Source organism: Mustela nigripes, chromosome 2 (assembly GCF_022355385.1).
Source record: "Mustela nigripes isolate SB6536 chromosome 2, MUSNIG.SB6536, whole genome shotgun sequence".
In the NCBI taxonomy this organism is placed as follows: domain Eukaryota; kingdom Metazoa; phylum Chordata; class Mammalia; order Carnivora; family Mustelidae; genus Mustela; species Mustela nigripes.
In genome coordinates, this window is record NC_081558.1 from 16,737,008 (window position 1) to 16,757,032 (window position 20,025).

The 20,025-nt window shown below is 45.5% G+C and overlaps 1 protein-coding gene and 1 pseudogene across 1 annotated transcript; one reads left to right on the top strand and one right to left on the bottom strand.

Annotated features, from left to right (window-relative positions):
- Window positions 1–5,353: 5,353 nt before the first annotated feature.
- LOC132009785 (serine protease 42-like) lies at window positions 5,354–9,338 on the bottom strand. The gene is made up of 4 exons (XM_059387817.1): window positions 9,280–9,338; window positions 8,537–8,796; window positions 7,470–7,630; window positions 5,354–6,271 (listed from the first exon to the last, which is right to left on the bottom strand). Exons 2-4 carry the CDS (start codon window positions 8,772–8,774, stop codon window positions 6,035–6,037), a joined length of 636 nt encoding a protein of 211 aa, XP_059243800.1. The 5' UTR covers window positions 8,775–8,796; window positions 9,280–9,338; the 3' UTR covers window positions 5,354–6,034.
- Window positions 9,339–13,845: 4,507 nt separating this feature from the next.
- On the top strand, window positions 13,846–14,341 carry LOC132009786 (transcription factor BTF3-like; annotated as a pseudogene).
- Window positions 14,342–20,025: the final 5,684 nt, after the last annotated feature.

Here is a 20,025-nt window from a genome sequence, read left to right on the forward strand (position 1 = left end):
TAATAAGTTATTTGAACACGAATGCCTGCCCCCAAATTTGCTCATAGCCCAGTAGATGCTGGAGCTGGCTTGTCCCAGCTCATGAAAGCAGACTCGTGATTGTCAGGAATTTTATGAGCTGGCTGTTAAGCACGGTCATTATTAAAATTTAAATTATAAAATCTATAATTAAAGAAGTTACACTAAAAACAGAGGTAATAAATACTCCAAATTCATTACATCCTAGTTATTTTCCTGAATTTTTTAACTACCTGTGCTCTTGAGGTTAGGGCTACTATAGCTGTATGGTAGAACTTCTATCTAACAGTATACTTCTCTTCCCAAGTCCAGATGCAGTAATGTGATGTCGGTAGCTTGAAATCAGTCATGGGGCGGGCACCTGGGTGGCTCAGGTGGTTAAGCGTCTGCCTTCGTCATGATGCCCAGGTCCTGGGATTGAAGCCCTGCATTGCATCAGGCTCCTTGCTCAGGGGGGAGTCTGCTTCTCCTCCCTGCTCTGCCCCTACCCTCTGCTTGGGCTCTCACTGACACCCTCTCTCTGCCATTCTTTCTTCTTTCTCAAATAAATAAACAAAATCTGGAAGGAAGGAAGAAGGAAGGAAGGAAGGAAGGAAGGAAGGAAAGGAAGAAAGAGAGAGAGAGAAAAAAAGAAAGAAGCCATAGTGGAAGTATTTATACTATGGAAATCTAATAAATGTTACAAATCTGGGCTTTTTTCCCCCTCCAGAGCTGCTTGTTAAATATCTGCTGGCACAACACTAGAATGACCTAAAACATCAGGTCATTTCATAAGACATGTATCATTCAAGAGGAAGAGAATAGACATTGGGGCCAAACTAGAATATGTCATATTCGCCTTTTTTTTTTTTTAACTAGGAAAAATTTGCATATGGTTAAATAGACCTTAAGTGCACAATCTACTTTTTAATTAATATATATATCCAGGGCGCCTGGGTGGCTCAGTGGGTTAAGCCACTGCCTTCGGCTCAGGTCATGATCTCAGAGTCCTGGGATCGAGTCCCACATCGGGTTCTCTGCTCAGCAGGGAGCCTGCTTCCCTCTCTCTCTCTCTGCCTGCCTCTCTACCTGTGATCTATCTCTGTCAAATAAATAAATAAAATCTTTAAAATGTATATATATATATATATGTATATATATATATATATACATATATATATATATATCTCCATATAACCACCACTTTGATCAAGCTATAAATCATTTTGAAACCCCAGAAAATGCATTTGTGCCTTCCTCACATGCATCATAAGCAACCAGTGATCACCCAGTGTGCCTATATGGTCTTCATAGAAATGGAATCAGAAATCTGTATTCTTTGGGTCTGGCTTCTTTCACTCAACAGGTTTTTTAATTTCCATCCATGTTCTTGGGTCTATCAACAGTTTATTCTTTTTTATTGCCAAGTAGCATTTTCACTGATTATCATTTATCGGTTGGCAGACACTTGAGTTGTTTCCAGATTCTGGCTATTATGAATAAAGATGCTATGAACGTTCATATATAAGTCTCTGAGTGGATATTTCTGCTCTTTTCGTCCAGCCTGTGGCTTCGGTTTTTCACTTTCTTAACAGTGTCTTTTAAGGAGCAGAATATTTTCATTTTGATGAAATCCAACCATTTATTTTCTTGTGTAGGTCATGCTTTTTGTGTCCTGTCTAAGCAATCTTTGGAACTCAAGGGTCACAGAGACTTTACTTCCTTGTTCTAGAAGTTTTCTAGATGTAGACTTTCCGTGTAGTTCTATAATCCATTTTAAGTAATTTTTTACATGCAATGCAAAGTTAAGATTCAGAGATTTGTTTTGTTTTGTTTTTACATAGGAATCTCCCATTGTGCCAGTTATCATTTATTTAAAAGACTATCCTTGGGGCACCTGGGTGGCTCAGTTCATGATCCCAGGGAACTTGGATGGAGCCCAGCATTGGGCTCCCTGCCTGGTGGGAAGCCTGCTTCTCCCTCTCCCACTCCCCCTGATTGTGTTCCCTCTCTTGCTGTGTCTCTCTCTGCCAAAATAAATAAATTAAATCTTTTAATAAGTAAATAAATAAAATTTAAATAAATAAAATACTGTCCTTTTCTACATTGAATTGCCTCAGTACCATTGTTGAAACCAATTTTCCATATATGTGTGGAGCTATATCTAGACTCTCTATCCTGTTCCACTGACCCATATGTCTGCCCTTGTGCCAATACCATACTGCCTTGACTACTACACTTCTATGGTAAGTCTTGAAGTATAAGAGTTTTCTTTTTATTATTATTCTATATCCTTTGATTTTCTGTATACATTTTAGAATCAGCTTGTCCATTTCTACACAAATCTCCACCTTGAGAAACATGAAGAAATTGGGAGGTGTAACATTACTTTCAAGACTCACTATAAAAGCTACAGTAACTAGGGCACTGTAAAATTGGCATAAGAATATACAGATAAACATATATATATATATATATATATACACACACACACACACAAACAGATAAGGAACTAAATAGGGAATCCATAAAGAGATGCACATATATGATGTCAATTTTGGACGAAGCACCAATGTAAGTCAATGTGAAAATAAATGTATTTCCAGCAAATGGTACCGGAACTGGATAAGCATTAAAGATACAGAAAAATATACTTTCATCCCTGTGTCTCATACCATCTCCCAAATTAGTTTGACCTAAACATGAAAGCTAAAATTATAAAGTTTCCAGGAGAAATAAATAGAAGAAAAAGCCTCACAGCCCCTAGCTAAAAAGTGAAAAGAGTCACAGACTTAGGAATCTACTCAGAATACAGGAAGGCTACTTAGAAGTCAGCAATTTAAAAAAAAAAAAAAAGCATAATACAGAAATGCATTATTTGTCCATTTAAAGATGGACAAAAGAGCTGAAAACATACTTCATAGAAGATATGCATATGACCAGTAGTACATAAAAAGATGCTCAACATCATTATCTACAGGGAAACAGAAATAAAAAACCTAATGCTGTACCATTTCATACCTATTAGAATTGGGGAAAAAAAGAAAAAAAAAAGCCTGAGGACAGATGAGGGTATGGATCAACTGGAACTCTCATTTATTGCTGGGAGTAGTGTAAAATGGTACAAATAATTCGGAAGACTCTTAGGAAATTTCTAATAACATTAACCTTTCGTTAATCTCATGAGCCAGCAGTTCTGCTCCTAGGTTGATTCCCAAAAGAAGGGAAAGTATATAGATACAAAAAAATCTTGTACTAGAATGCTTATTAGCAGCTTCATTCATAATACCTCAAACTGGAAACAACCCAAGTGTCCATCAAGGACACTAAGCCAATGGTGGAATGTTTGTGTGGGAATATTACTACTCCCCAATAAAAAAGAATGAACTAGGGGCACCTGGGTGGTTCGGTCAGTTAGGCATCTGCCTTCGACTCAGGTCATGATCTCAGGGTTGGGAGATCGAGCCCCGCATCAGGCTCCCTGCTGGGTGTGGAGCCTGCTTAAGACTCTCTCTCGGGGCGCCTGGGTGGTTCAGTGGATTAAAGCCTCTGCCTTCAGCTTGGGTCATGATCCCAGGGTCCTGGAATTGAGCCCTGCATCGGGCTCTCTGCTCAGCGGGGAGCCTGCTTCCTCCTCTCTCTCTCCCTGCCTCTCTGCCTACTTGTAGATCTCTGTCAAATAAATAAATAAAATCTTAAAAAAAAAAAAAAAAGATTCCTTCTCTCTCTCTCCCTCAGACCCCCACCCCACCTCCCACTCTTAAAAAAAAAATGAGGTTCAATAATATGCAAATAATCTGATCATCAGAACCGTGGTTACTTCTGGGAGGGGATGATTAGAAAGGGATATAAGAGAATATCCTGGATTAATGCAAATGTTTTCAATCCTGATTTGGAGACGTTAGCATGGGGGAATACCTCTGTTAAAACTCATAAAATTGTATATTGCAATGTGTACCTTTTACTATATATAAATTATACCCCAATACAGAAAATAATACAGAAATGCATTAAGAAAGAACAGTCATTCGTGAACATAAGCTTTTAACCTTATCAATTTTGGAAAAAATGAACAGAGAAAGAAGCCATAGTGTATAGTGAAGTGGGAATTAAAAAGAATTTAGTCTAGGGGCGCCTGGGTGGCTCAGTCAGTTAAGTGTCTGACTCCTGATTTCATCTCAGGGTCCTGAGATGAAGCCCAGCGCTGGGTTCTGCACTCAGCAGGGAATCTGCTTAAGATTCTCCCTCTCCCTCTGCCTCTCACCCCCTCCCTAAAAAAAAAATTTTTTTTAATTAGTCTGAATAAATGACTTTTAAAACTTATATTCATAACAATCCAGAAATAAAGCTCCACATGGTTGGTTAGAATGAGGTTTTTCTATAAGTAACTGAGACGGAAGAGAACAATGGCTTAATTAACGAGTTTCTTTCCCTGTCGCATGAAGAGCTGTGATAGCAACCCTGCAAATTCCAAGGAGCCAAGTTCCTTCTAAATTCCTGCTCCATACCCTTAGCTCCAGACCTCCATACCCTCGTGTCCCAAGATCAGTGCTCAAGCTCTGGTTCCCGTGTACGCCTTCCAGCCAGGAGAGAAGAAAGAGAGCTGAAGAAGGGCTCGTCCCCCAAATTCACCAACCTTTCGGTCTGTATTTTATTGGCCAGAATTCGTGCCACACTTAGGTAGGTGGGACTTGGAAAGACAGTCTTTATTCTGACTGGCTATGTGTCCAGAAGGAAGGGAATGAAAAGTGTGAGATGGGGCTATTATGGATCTAATCACTTCTTTATTCACCTAAATATTCACAGGCACTTTCTTCTCACATGCAACCGGCACTGATCCCCTGCTAAAAGAAAGGAACCTCAAGGTTTTGAGATGGGGGAAGGAAATCGCTAACAGTGGGGGAAAGGTGACAAACAGCGACTCTGGGATGGCAGGGTCCGGCACACACATGGTGAGTACTCAGCCTGTCTCCTGCCTGAGCCTCGGCCCCGTGTCCTTCAGAGCTGGGTCAAGGTTATGGTGCTCAAGGCTCCATCTAACTCCAACAGGCAGAAAGTATGGGCTGCTGTTCGAAGGCACTGCCCTAACCCCTCTCAAGCTTCCTCTCTCTCTCATGTCTTCTCCCCAGAGGCAATGGCCAGCAAACTCAGCTACGAAGCTCCCTGAAGAGATGCTGGTAGCCACGAGGGGCACAGCAGCAGGACCCAAGTCGGACTCGGATCAGAGTAGATGAGGGCCTCCCCTCTCATTCTAGAGTTTCCAAAGCATCGCAAACACATCCCTAAGTTAAATGTGAGATAACTTTTCCTCAGTGTCCCCACACCCCCACATCAGGAGAGATACAGAACACGCAAGTGACAATCCAAACATTTATTCAGTTGACATCGGAGATCTCCACACTCCTCAATGCCTCCACATAGCTTGGGCTGAGCCTGGATGGGACCACTAGAGACTGAGGAAGGGGGGCCCATCACGGGGTTGCCACAGGAGCACCTGTGTGGCAGGATCCAAGCTGGGTGCTAGGGAAACGTCTCCCAGACTCAGGCACCCCAGTCCAATGTGGAAACCCCAGGCCTCACACCTCAGCAGGGACATGGTGACACCCCCTCCCTCTCTCTCTCTCTGCACAATCAGCAAGCTGACTGCTTCAACACAAGGTCAGGTGACAGCCTGAGAACACACCCAGGTCCCACGCTGTCTCACCGCTCCTGAGGGCTCTTCTCTCGCAGAGGTTCTCCAAGATGACAAGGAAGCCCCGCACTCCCCCTGGCAGGTCGGCCGGCTCTCAGGCTGGGATGCCTGACCCCATCCTTCCAGGAGGGCAAAGGTACAGCCAAGGTTGTGCAGGTGACTGGGGCATCAGGCTGGGATGCTTTCGGGGCTCCAGCCTTGCTGCCAGTTCCTACTGTGTGGCTCTCTACTGGGTCAGGGGATGCCAACCAGAACTGGAGGAAAGGGCATCTGAGCAGGAGTGGGAGGTCGGAGGAGAGGCCCGGTGTGAGACTCGGAAATAGGAGGGGGAGTGGGCCAGGGTGATCAGGGGGCCACCAGGATGCCCAGGGGCAGCACCAGGCACAGAAGTGGGATGAGGAACACCACCGGATACAAAAAGGAGGCCTGATTAATCACTCCAGCTATCCACTCCGCATAGACAGCAAGATCTGTATAAACTCCAGGCATATTTCCACGACCGCAGCCAATGCCCCAGCTCACGACTCCTACCTGGACCCATGTTTCCTTAAATTTACAGACCAGAGGGCCCCCAGAGTCTCCCTGGAGAAAGAAAGAGACGAATGCAGGACTAGAAGGCCATCCACATCAGAGCAGGCTGACTGCTGTGTAAGGCACAGGGCAGTCGGACACGCAGGGGCCTTCCCCAGGGAACTACTGGGCCCGGCCTTCTGTGAACCTGAGAACTGAGAATTGAAAAGTTAATGGGAAGGGGTGCCTGGCTGGCCCAACCCTAATATCGGGGTTGTAAGTTTGAGCCCCACACTGGGTATAGAGAGTACTTAAAAATAAAATCTTCAAAAAAAAAAAAAAAAAAAAAAAGAGAGAGAGAAAGAAAAGAAGAAGAAAGGGAGGGAGGCAGGAAGGGGAACGTTAATGGGAAAATTTTACTATCCTTGGGAGGCTATTATAACTGGTTGTTTCCCATACCATACTAGCTATTAAGCATTTTGAATATCACATCTGCATGAGAGTCCCCCAAATCCATACATCTAGCTTAAAATTTCTCTAAATCTCCTAACCCATACAGCCAGCTCCCTCCGTATCTGATGCCCCACTTCCAGACATCCCATAGACACCCCATTGGACGCAGAACCCAGCATGTCCTCTCCCAGACCTGCTCGGGGGCCCCCGCCCCCCACCAACCAGCTCAGACAGAAACAGAACCCTCCAAACCTCTCCCTCGCCCTCACCCTCCCAGCAGTCAGTCACCAGGAATGCAGGATCCAACTTCAGACACACCCCCTTTACCCCCTCACCGCCCCAGGTCCCGCTCGGGACTCCGCATCATCACCTAGATGATGGACGCAAACACCTAGCCTACAGTCCTGCCCGGATGGCATCGAGAAACTCGGCCCAGCGCCCCAGGCCACGCGGAACCCGACTCCAGCCCTCTTCTCTGGTCCCCTCATTGCTCCAGACCTGGAAGGTGGGCCCTACATGTGACAAGTTCCCTCACACCTCGGAGCCACCGTCTGTGCTGCTCCCCCTCCCTACAGTGCTGTTCTCCTCTTTCCAAGAAATCCCAAGACTCATCCTCTGAGTCCAGGCTCAAACGCGCCCTCCTCCAGAAGGCACTCGACGCGGGAAGAAGAGGGCGGGCCAGGTTCTGCCCATGAATCTCCTTCGAGAAGGAGCGAAAGGAGGTGGTGGCAGGTCACCCAGGCCCTGGCACCTGGGAATGAGGAAGCTTGGAGGGGTCACCCTCAATGTGCAGATGCAACAGGGTCCGCAAAGTTACCTGACAAGAATCCTTTCCAGCTCCTTTATAGCCACAGAGCATCCCCTTCAGGACTCTGTTCTTCTTTGTTGCCATGACTTCCTGAACCATCTCATTGCACCTTTCATGGAGGATAATGTTTTGGTCGACCTCCTGGAGAACACCCGTAATGTGGTCGCCATCTACAGGGGAAGAAGAAACTCGGCAGTCGGTGGCTTGTGCCCAGGTGGACGGTGAGCCCCTCGGCACCTAGCTTCCCCTTCAAAAAAGGCAGGGCCGTGGGTTCTGTGCCCCCTTTGACAGTGGAGGAAATCAGGCACCAAAGTGGACATGGGAAGAAAAGGAGGTAAGAACTAATAAAGTCAAGATGGCATAGAGAAGGACCAATCCGGACGGGAACAGGGCAAGGCCTTCCCAGCCCGAGAAATGATAACCAAGTCCCTGTTACTCTGAGTACCAACAGTAAGAGTGACAGGGATCCCATGCATCAGAAGTATCTTTACTCTCGAGCAGGTTCGCAGGCTCAAGAATGGGGAGTGTCCCCAAGTTACCAACCCAGCCTCTTCCCAGAGATGGGAGGCCCTGCAGCCTCAGCAACAGAGAGACCTTCTGTCCCTAAAGGGACGGAGAGCTCCCTGACAAGCAAGGCCAGTACTTTTCAGAGACTGGACAGTTCTGACTGGCAAACAATTCGTCACCTGCTGAGCAGAAACCCACCCCGGAAGAACACCAAGGCCTCTGGCTCCATCCCCAGGGAACCTAAAAATACCCCCCAAACCAGCCAGGCATGGTGCCTCACCAATCTACAGAAAAAGACTTCCCCCAGGTATCTCTTCTCCTGAGAGAGCTCCAGGTCCCAGGACCTGTGCCTTCCCTAAACGGCTACCATGAAATATTTGTGCTGCAACAAAAGACATCAACCAACTTCTAGACTCAAGTCAATCAGGAGCCATTACTCTGGCCACTGCTAAACTCTGACCCCCCTCCTTCCCCCTCTTCCAGGCAGTCCTCCTTCCTGCCCCTCTCTTTAGCTTTTCTGCCTACTTCAGGGCTGGGCTGCCTCCTTGCTACCCGCCTCACGGTCTCACCCTGTTCTTTTTTGCCCCATCCGGTCACCCAGCACGTGGTCCCAGCTTCCACCTGGAAAGTCTTCTGAGGGATGCATACAGGCTGGACGGTCCCTGTGAAGTTCACAGGGTAGAGGAGATGGAGAAGGGCAAGGTCATTTTGAACGGTTCCAACTACCGAGAGTTGAGGATGGACGATGACGTTCTTGACCGGGATCACCACACTGGTGACTTCCTTATAGGCGCTCCGATCTCCCATCTTGACACTGTAGCGGAAAGGGCTATGGGAGAGAGGATGTGCCCCTCATGGAGACCTTTCCCACACACGGCAGAGGCTTCCCAGCCTGGCCCTAACCTCCCTCACCGCTCTTTCTACCGCCCTAACACCAAACAGCCCTCCTTAACGACTCTCAACATTGGTTTGCTAGTCCAAATAACTGGTTTGCTTCACCAAATTGGTATTCCTAGTGATGAGACAGCCAGTGCCGAACCCGTGCATTTTGTAGTGCGGGCGGGCCTTGGCTGGGTTGGTTTGGGTTGGGTTGTGTTGGGTTGAGTTGGGTTGGGTTGGGTTGGGTGTGGGTTTTGTCAAGTTGCCAGGGCAACAGAACCTAATGGGTACCTGAGGAGGGCAGGGCTGGCTTCAGAACTCTGTGACCCCTCTTCACTCCTCACCTTAAAATACAGTGGCCTGCAGTCAGCACCCACTGCGATGTGAGGAGGGAGCCTCCGCACACGTGTTTCTGGTTCATCCTCAGGCTCACCTGCCAAGGCCACTTCCCCTCTTCCGCCTCCTTTCCTCCCGTGGTGTTCTCAACGACGTGGCCACACCCTGGAGTGGGAACAGCGAGCAAGGAAGAACCTCCAAGAAACAGAGCCCGGGCTTCCGAGGAGAGCACCAAGTGCCCCTCGGGGGAGGTAGGGGGGTGGTGAAGGCCACAGCCCCTTAGACTCCAGGGCCCTGCTTCAGAGTCCCCGGGCCCTGTACCCCCAGACCTCCAAGGCCGCAGGGTGTCCTGCTCAGACTCCAAAAGCGGGGCTGCATTCCTCGGGGTGAGGCAGAGGGGTGAATCCTGGCTCCCCCAGACTCCCCGGGGCCCTGGCTCCCACTTGCAGGCCGCAGCCCCCCTCAAGGCTCCCAACGCCAGATGTCACCTGGGATCAGTTCCAACAGCTGGGAGAGTATGGCATTCTCTTGGGGCTCCGGGGTCGCAGACTGTCCCTCAGCCCCCGACACGGTTGCACTGGTGCCCTCATGGCCACCCTCCGAGGACGATGGGGAGGTGGGCGCCGAGGAGGGTGGGGACGATGTGGACCCGCCCTGCGCCCCCCCAAGCCGAGGCTGGAGGAGCAGGAGCCAGAGCAGGAGGCCCAGGGAGCCGCCGCTGGGGGACGCCATGGACCCGCCGCGCCGCGCCTCTCACGGTGGCGGGTGGACCGGTCCACGCTGGCGCGCGAGCGACGTAAACAGCGGCTCCTCGCGCTGGGGGCCAAGTGCGAAACATCGCGCCCTCAGCATCCGCCCCCCTCCCCCGGTCCTCTCTCTGCTCTGAGTCCCATCGAACCCCGCCCAGGCTGGAGGAGTCAGGGTGCTTCCGAGGAGCTTGCCCTTGACAAGGACCTCCCAGTTCCGGGGACACCGCCTGATGTCCCTGCCTCTTCTGGTGCGGTTCCTGGGCTGGAGCTGTTGAGGACAGGCAGCCTGGGCATCCCCCGAGGAGACTGCATTCTCCACTCTTCGTTCTGGTTCTTCAGCTCAGGATTTCATCCACCAGACAGAGATTTTGGGGTGGGGGACCATACTGATTAAGTAATTGAGACAAAGGAGTAGGCAGCTGTTCTGTTTCAATGATAGGGGAGCCTTAAAAAAATTAGCCACCACCAAAGACACATGCAAGTCAGTTTCTTCTTCTTAGGGCTTGGTCCCTGGCATCCGGCCCGGTGGCATGTCCTCTGTCTTTGCACCCTAAAGGCTTCTGCTAGGCCCCTGCCTCCTTGGGCTTCAGCATCCCTGTTGAAGTCAGGGAGAAAACAACAGTCACAGCTTCTAAATTGCAATAGTTCCCTCTTTTTTCCTGGCCAAAAGGGGACAGCCAGTCACAGTTTTTCAGGAATGTGGATGCTCCCCTAGCAATTTCAACGTCCTGGTTGAAAGGATTGTCTCTCAGGCATTCTTGGAGGTCGGAGAAATGAGGGAGTAGGTCATACATCACGAATCCATTCCAATATTTTCTGCTCTCTAACTCTTTGCATTCCTTTCTCTACATGAAACCAAGGAATTGCTGGCATATCCACTGCCTTTAGTGTGGTCCACCACTGAGTTCAGACTTAAAACAACCAGCATGTAGAGTCTGCAACAAGTGGGATCAAGCGCACCTGTGTGAACCAGGAAACTGAATCCAGAATCTCTGGTAAGTGTACTCTTGGCAAATGTGGACCCAGGCCTCCCCAGTCAAGCAAGAGTCCTGAGAATTCAACGCTATCATACACCTCTGGTTCGCTCCAATGTAGACAAGCAAACACTAGCGGTTCTTTTTGAAAGGAAGGCTTCTCCTCCTGGGTTATACTTCGTGCCTGTCCAAGAGCATGCTGGGGGTCTTACTCCAGCTACTAGGTCTAGAGGCAGTGAAGAATGGCAGGGGTGATACAGGCAAAGAATTCGCATGCACTTATAATGTCCTCAGATGAACTCATTACACTGTCTCTAAGGTAAAGAGGACCAGCCTTATCCAATGGGAGGAGGCACAATTTCTATTGGCAAGGGAGGTTCAATGTAGCTGAGGATGAGGATGTCCTAAACCTATCCAAATGTGCCCCCGTTTAAATTTCCAGGGTCTCTTTCTCAACCAATGCCCTAACTTTTCTTTAAGAGTTCTGATGAAGCTGTTACTTCAGTTTATGTTCAAACTTATCAACTCGTTTTGTTTTCAACGGCATCAACCCTGCTGTTATACAGTATATGAAATTATTTTAGGGAAATCAGAGAAGCCTTTAATCCAGAAAGTTAAGACTGAGGATTGCCATTTTCTTTCTTTAAAAATCATCAGTGCAGTAAGAAATAACCAGTCCTTTTCACCATCTTTGTGTTCTTCATTTCCAAAACAACATCTATTGTGGCAGCCTGTTATCATTTAATGAACTGTCAAATGCAAAGTGTGGGCTAGTGTAAAACTTTAGAACTTTCGGGAGCTGCAGACACAAGGTGAGCTTGCATCCACTCACAGGGCCTTCCCTACAAACTCCCATCATGTACTCATGAGAAAGATTAGCAGCAGGGCAAGAAACCAGAGAAATGAAAGCCCTGCTTACAGTATAGACATTGGGGAGGGGAGCAGAAGTTGCTGTGGGAAAGGCATGGTGTCCTTCAACTCCATCCCCTAACCCACCAGGCAGCCAAAAGAAGACAGAGCAGCAGCAGCCATTGCCACCACCACCACAGTCACCTTATGTGACTGGGTGAAAGGCACAAACCTGTCATTTTCAGGGCTCAAGTTAAAGCCTACTATAGCTGGGTAAAGAGAATGTAAAATAAAGTCTACCCCTAGAGGAGGAGCCAGATCTCTAGGAATCTTCTATGGTGGGGGAGAATCAAGATCACTAAGAAGACCTCATCTCTGAGAGCCAACAATATGGTACCTGCCTAACAGTGAGACTGAGCCAGAAAAAAACAAAGAATGCCCTCCCTCCTACCTCCATTACCAGACTAGTAAGTGTCCAGGAACAAGTAACAGCAGTTTACTCTTGAGGGGGGGAGAGGTAAAAGCATGGAAAGACATCCTCCTGGACACATAAACATGGAGAAGACTGACAGCTGAGTGTAGAACAGACACTGAGAAAAAAAATCCAACAAGTCAGCCACTGCTCAAAGCAAAAAAATGGTGGAAGAATTCGAAGTCTAGTACAGACGGAGGGTAACTACACAACAACAAAACTTGACATGAGTGTCTCAATACTCTCTGCCAAAGAGAAGACAGGCCCATTTCTGAACATATTGTTTGTTTGTTTTAAAGATTTTATTTATTTTAGAGAGAGAGAGAGAGTACATGCTGGCAGAGGAGCAGAGGGAGAAGGAGAGAGAGAATGCCAAGCAGACTCTGCACTGAGTATGGAGCCTGGTGCAGGGCTTGATCACAGGACCCGAAGATCATGACCTGAGCTGAAATCAAGAGTTGGACACCTCTAACAGACACATGAAAAAATGTTCATCATCATCAGCCATCAGGGAGATTCAAATCAAAACCACATTGAGATACCACCTTACACCAGCTAGAATGGCCAAAATTAACAAGACAGGAAGCAACAAGTGTTGGAGAGGATGCGGAGAAAGGGGAACCCTCCTACACTGTTGGTGGGAATGCAAGTTGGTGCAGCCACTTTGGAAAACAGTATGGAGGTTCCTTAAGAAATTAAAAATAGAGCTTCCCTATGACCCTGGAATTGCACTACTGGGTATTTACCCCAAAGATACAGATGTAGCGAAAAGGGCCATCTGTACCCCAATGTTCATAGCAGCAGTGGCCACAGTCACCAAACTGTGGAAAGAACCAAGATGCCTTTCAATGAACTAATGGATAAAGAAGATATGGTCCATATATACAATGGAGTATTATGCCTCCACTGGAAAGGATGAATACCCACCTTTTGTATCAACACGAATGGGACTGAAATAAGTCCCATGGATGAGTGAAATAAGTCAAGCAGAGAGAGTCAATTATCACATGGTTTCACTTGTGGTGCATAAGGAATAAGATGGAGGACACTGGGAGAAGGAGTGAAGTGAGTTGGGGGAAATCGGAGGGGGAGATGAAACATGAGAGACTGCGGACTCTGAGAAACAAACTGAGGGTTTGGGAGGGGAGGGTGGGGGGTTGGGTGAGCCTCTGGTGGGTATTAAGGAGGGCACATATTGCACGGAGCACTGGGTGTGGTGCATAAACAATGAATCTTGGAATACTGAAAAAGTAACATTAAATTTCAAAAAAAGAGTTGGACCTCATAGACTGAGCCACCCAGGCACTCCACAAACATTGTTTACCAAAGTCTCTATTCACCTACACAGAATGACTAGCTTTCAACTAAAAACAATGAGATACACAATGAAAAGGAAATTAACAACACACTATCAAGAGACAAACCAAGCAACAGAACTAGATTCAGATAGCACATGGGGTTTAGAACTATCACAAAGGGAATTTTAGATACTAGGATGAACATGCTGTAGCTGCCATCTTGCCTCCCTGCATGTGTGCACCTAATCTCAATTGCAGCTGGTCCGTCCAAAATGTCCTGAATACCAACCCTACCCTGCCCCCCATTTCCGCTCCAACAAGATGAAAGAAACTCCCACGAACCAGGAGAAAGTCACCAAGCTACAAGCACAAGTGCACACGGGTGGGAAAAGAACTGGTCACAGAAAGAAGAAGATGGTTCGTAGAACAGCTCCAGCGGATGATAAAAAAGAAACTTCAGTTCGCCTTCAAGTTAGTGGTAAACAATATCTCTGGTACTGAAGAAACAAGTTGTACTGAAGTTACAAACCAAGGAAGAGTGGTCTATTTTAACAATCCCAAAGTGCAGGCATCCCTGGCAGCAAATACTTCCACCAGTTCACACCATGCTGAGACAAAGCAGCTGCCAGAAATGCCACCCAGGATCTTACACCAGCTGGGGGCAGACAGTGTGACTCGTTTAAGGAGACTGGCTGAAGCTCTGCCCACACAGTCTGGGGATGGAAGAGCACCACATGCTACTGGGGAAGATGATGATGAGGAAGTTCCAGATCTTGTGGAGACTTTTGGTGAAGCTTCCAAGAATGACGTCGACTAAATGGAGTCAACGTCTAAAGAAGAAAAAATTTGAAGGGAGCTGCTATTTTTTTTTTAATTTTTTTTTTCTGGAGATTTGAAACTTTTTTTTAATAGATTTTATTTATTTATTTGACAGACAGAGATCACAAGTAGGCAGAGAGGCAGGCAGAGAGAGAGGAGGAAGCAGGCTCCCCGCTGAGCAGAAAGCCTGATGTGGGGCTCGATCCCAGGACCCCGAGATCATGACCTGAGCCGTAGGCAGAGGCTCCAACCCACTGAGCCACCCAGGCATCCCTGGAGCTGCTATTTTATAACTATGACTGCTTGTTAAAATTTTGTTCATGGACCCAATAATAATCTAGGTCTCTAATATTTTTAAGCCCAAGCCTGTTGGACATTGCAGCTCTTTTCAGTTTTTGCTTATACACAATGAATTCTTTGCCACTAATTAAGCTGAAGAGGCCTGGGAATAAAGTCTGAAACAAGGTTAATCAAGTTCTTTAGCTAGTATGAATACATACATACATACATACATACATACATCCTATGGTGAACCTATTTGAAGGCTCTAATTCAGAGCTCAACAAATGTTTTCTTTAAAAGGTCAGATAGCAAATATTTTAGGATTTTGAGGTACAATGAAGATATTATGTAGGCCTCTATTAAAAAAGGAGAAATTTCCACAAAAATATAGTAATAATAGTAATTAGATATAATATTTTGTAATAGAAATCGAATGAGAAGTATTTGAGCAGAATAACATTTTACTTAATTGGGTTCAAAATTAGTATTCTCCATCATAAAAATCTATCACAAATTTTCTGTAATGGTGATCTATAGTGGTATTTTATGCATTTAATCTTTTAAAATGTCTTTTAATGCAAATAAGTGCTGCCCAATGCTGATACTAATCTGTGAACATGTAGCTTTGAGCATACTGTTCACTTAGAAGGCAATTATAAAGCTATTTTAGGTTTTTCTCTTGATTTTGCCTTTGTCTTGTCATTACATTGTGAATTAATTATTTCAGTGATGTTTAGGGAACAGTTCCTCAACTACAGTTAAATGGATTTTGAAACATGCAAATTTCCTTTGTGGCACTGACACGAACTCTAAAACTGCTTCTGGAATTGTAACAGAAAGCTCAGAAAATATATTTACTGCAAGTTTGTGTGGGAAAGCACATCTTGCTTGTTTTAACTTTTGACAGCACAAGAACTGTATAAAGCAGCTTGACATAACTTCTGATTCCAAAAAACATTAGCTGTCATCAAATGATGACATTGCATAGACAGCAATAGAAATAATACAGAATGAGAAAGAAGCAATAGAGAGGATACTGTTATAAGGTCCTTATACTACCTAAACAGCAGATACTATTGTTTGAAAGAAGAGGGCAATTAGTTAAAGATATACACTGTAAACTCCAGGGAAATCAGGGGGGAAAAGTTAAATAACTATCAATAAGGCAATAGCAAAGATAAAATAGAAGCATAAATACTCCATTAATTTAAAAGAAAGCAGGAATAGAGAAAAAGAGATGGTACAAATAGAAAGCAATTGGCATGGGGCGCCTGGGTGGCTCAGTGGGTTAAAGCCTCTGCCTTCGGCTCAGGTCATGATCCCAGGGTCCTGGGATCGAGCCCTCCATCGGGCTCTCTGCTCGGCAGGGAGCCTGCTTCCCCCTCTATCTGCCTGCTTCTCTGCCTACTTGTGTTCTCTGTCTGTCAAATAAATAAGTAAAATTAAAAAAAAAAAAGCAATTGGCATGATGGTAGAATTTAATTCAACATTATCAATATTTATATTAAAGGTAAATGTTTTATTAAGTGAATTAATGCTTCTATGGCGTGAGTTAAGGGGAGATTGTCAGACTGGATTTTTTTAAAAACACAACAGAAACGATATATCCACCTTAAATATAAAAACATAGATAGGTTATAGGGAAAGGGATAGAGGATGATAAACAAACCAAACACTAATTAAAAGAAGGAGTGGTTATATTACCATCAGACAAAGCCAACATCAGAACAAAGGATATTATCAGGGACAAACAGAGACATTAATCACAGAATGATAAACAAAATTCTAAAGGTGTATGTACCTAAATATGCCAAAAAAAAATTTCAAAATTTACAGAGCAGGGAGAAAAAGCCAATCTAACCAAAATTAGAATTTGGAATTTGGGTTTGTCTTTCTTAATAATTGATAGGACAAGTACACAGAGAGCTAGTAAGTATATATAAGATCTGTAAAACACTATCATTAATTAGATGTAATGGACATTTGTAGATTACTCTATCCTAGCAACAGCAGAAGACCCTTTTTTTCCCCAGTGTACATGGAACATAGACCAAGATAGAGTATATTATGAGCCCTTAAACAAATGGTAATAATTTAAAGAACTGAAATTATGCAAAATACATCCTTAGATCATAACAGAAATTAGAAACTAATAATAGAAAAATACCTTGATGGGCACCAGGATGGCTCAGTCAGTTAAGTTGTCTGACTCTCGATCTCAGCTCAGGTCTTGATCTCAGGGTTATGAGTTCAAGCCCTGCACTGGAGCCCAGCATGGAGCCTAGTTAAAAGAAGAGAGAAAAATGAAAACTATCTTGAAAATTGCCAGATTTTTCCCCCCCAAAATTTTTAAACTTTGATTTTGGGGATGTCTAGGTGGCTCAGTCAGTTAAACATCTGCCTTTGGCTCAGGTCATGATCCCGGGGTGCTGGGATCAAGCCCCATGTCGGGCTCCCTGCTCAGGGAAGAGTCTGCTTCTCCCTCTCTCCCTGCCCCTCCTCCCTGCTTGTGAGCTCACTCTCTCACGCTCTCTGTCAAATAAACAAAATCTTAAAAATAAATAAATAAAACTTTGATTTTGGACTCCCAGAATGGCTTCGTGAGAAACTTGGTTGATTCTTCCCCTAGAAAGAAAGCTATTTAACTGGTGAAAAATGTTTTTTAAAACACAACTATCTCAGGTCTCTGGAAATTGTCCTATGGCCATACAAAGCATTGAGAAATATCTACACGAGAAAATCTACAAAACTTCGTATGAGCAGCAAGAGTCTGTGGCATTTGAGCGATGACCAGCTCCCAGCCCCCGACTCCTTAGCTCCGTATTACGGAACTCTACTCTGGGCAAGTGGCCAAGATGATGGGATCTCCTTCTCCCCCAGCTAAGATTTCACTTCAGTAGAAGCAGGTCGCTGGTATCTCTCATCCTCCCAGGTCCATCTGCAGAAGTCCTGTTCCAACAGGCATGCCCAAGAGAACTAGAGCCCCCTTCCCTCACTTTGCCCCTACTCATAGAGCAGGAGCTCTACCCCAGATACTGCAGGTTGAGAATCCGGGGGCTCCAGTCACCCCATCCCAGCTCACTGATAGAGCAGAGGATCCACCTTGGGAAAGGCAAGTGAGAAGACTGCTGGATTGCATCCCTGTCCCCGGTGCCCACTCAGAGCAGAGCAGTTTCATTCCAGGAGAAACAGGCTGCCATCCCCGTCCTCAGCTCTGGGGCAGCAGCACAAACATTCTGCCCAGGAGGAGAGGCAGGCTGAAAGGGGGAGTGTGCTCTGCAGCACTGCCCGAAATAACTGAATTTATTTGGAACAGACGGTAGAGAAATTCATGCCTAAGAGACTTGTTTAAAAACGGAGATCTTCCTGATGAGCAATTAAGAGAGGGTTGAAAGCTCCATGATCCTGGCAGCAAGAAGTGAAACAGCAGACTAGCTCGAAGTTAAACACAGAAAACGAGTGAAAAGAGAAGGAGTCAAAAACACTGTGCACAGACCTTTGTGCACAAGACGGCATTCTCAGGAGTGAATGGATAAGGAACTTCTGAGCTACTAGTCCCTGGCTGAACACGTAGGGGAAAAATAAATTCCCTAAGCTGTGAAAGCCGTCTCCAAGATACACACACATATCCAATGATAAATAGTGAAAATAAAACTGACCAAAGGAGCTTACACACAACCATTTACCATTGAGTGGCTTATGTTGATCCAGGGAAATGGCTGAGCTGGGGGGGGGGGGGGGGGATCTGAGCAGGGATATCAGAGGCTGCAAATAATTACAGGATTATCGTACCCCAGTCACTAAACAAATGAATGACCAAATAAACACCACCACCACGAGTCTGGGGTGGGTTGGGGGGACAGGGAACCATGGTCCAGATTTGCTACAACATATTACATGTCTGCCTTTCAATAACAAAACTGCAAGACATGCAAAAAGACAAGAAATACATAGGAAAAGAGGTAGATAATAAAAAAAACTCTCCTTCCGACGACAGTCTTGTATTTCAACGCATGCAAGAAAACATTTCATAAAATGTAACAGCTTTCCATGATAAAGAACATTCAGGAAACTAGGAATAGAAAGAAACTTCCTCAATAGGATAAAGGCCATATATGAAAAACCCAGAGCGAACGTCCTACTCAGTGGTGAAAGACTAAAAGCTTTTCCCTAAGATCAGGAATAAGACAAGGATGCCCACTTTCACCACTATTCAACATGGTACTGAAAGTCCTAGCCACAGCAATTAGGTAAGGAAAAAAAAAAAAAAGTCCTCCTAATGAATAAGAAAGAAGTAAAATTATCTCTGTTCACAGATGATGTGAGCCTATGTATAGAAAACCACAAAGATTTCACAAAAAAGAAAAACCTATTAGCTATAATAAACAAATTCAGAAAAGTTGCAGGATACCAAATCAACACGCAAACATCTATTGCATTACCTAGTGCGCACACAGGGAACAGTCAAAGAAGAAATGAAAAACAATCCCATTTATGATCGCAACAAAAAGAGTAAAATACCTAGGAATAAATGAATTTAAGCAAAGAGGTGTAAGAACTGTACACTGAAAACTATAAAAAATATCGCTTAAGGAAATTAAAGACTTAAAGTAAACAGAAAGATGTCCTATATTCATGGATGGGAGGACTTAATGCGGTCTTGTTAAAATGATAATATTATCCAAAGCAATCTGCAGATTCAATGCAATCCCTACCAAAATCTCAATGACTTTTTTTGCAGAAACAAAAAAAAAAAATTCTAAAATTCATATGGTATCTCACAAACCCCAAATAGCCAAAATAATCTTGAAACGGAGAACAAAGTTGAAAGACACATTTTCTGATCCTGAGGATGGCACAGCACAGAGCAGTGAAATAGAGGTCCTGGGTGTACCCACTGTACCTGGGTGTACCCACTGAAGCCACCTGACCTCTGGACTCCTGAGGAACAGCCACCCACCAGTCTCCTTTATCCTCAGAGCCACTCGACATCAGTGTCCTGTTCCTTACCACAGAACATCTTCTGATTTATAGGCATTCATTTGACTTCCCCTTTTGGAGTCTGTGTATGACCCTCCTGGTCCCCCCCATGACATCCAGGCCCAGTCTGGGGACAAAGCCTTCTGCTCCTACCCCAGGGAGGTCATCAAAGATACATGAAGGAGATACCTCTCATGGAGGTTCTTCTGAAATTTTGAATTCTCATTTTTATGAGGGAGCGTAGGAAAGTAAGGGGAGGAAGACAGAGCCCGGGAAGGAGGAAACCAGAAGGGAAAAGTAGGGAAGGAAGGGGAGAGGAGGGAAGGTAAGAGAGAAAGGAAGGAGGTGAGCAGAGCATAGGGACGCAAGGAGAAGGGACGTGGGGGGAGGGAAGGAAAGAAAGGAAGAAACCGAGTTATA

Excerpts from the sequence above, each read along its gene's own strand:
- LOC132009785 (XM_059387817.1), bottom strand. The coding sequence starts at position 8,774 with ATGGGAGATCGGAGCGCCTATAAGGAAGTCACCAGTGTGGTGATCCCG. Across the intron at positions 7,631-8,536 it reads ATGGGGCAAAAAAGAACAGG|ATGGCGACCACATTACGGGT; the intron begins GTGAGACCGTGA and ends CTTCCCCTGTAG. Across the intron at positions 6,272-7,469 it reads CTGGAAAGGATTCTTGTCAG|GGAGACTCTGGGGGCCCTCT; the intron begins GTAACTTTGCGG and ends TTCTTTCTCCAG.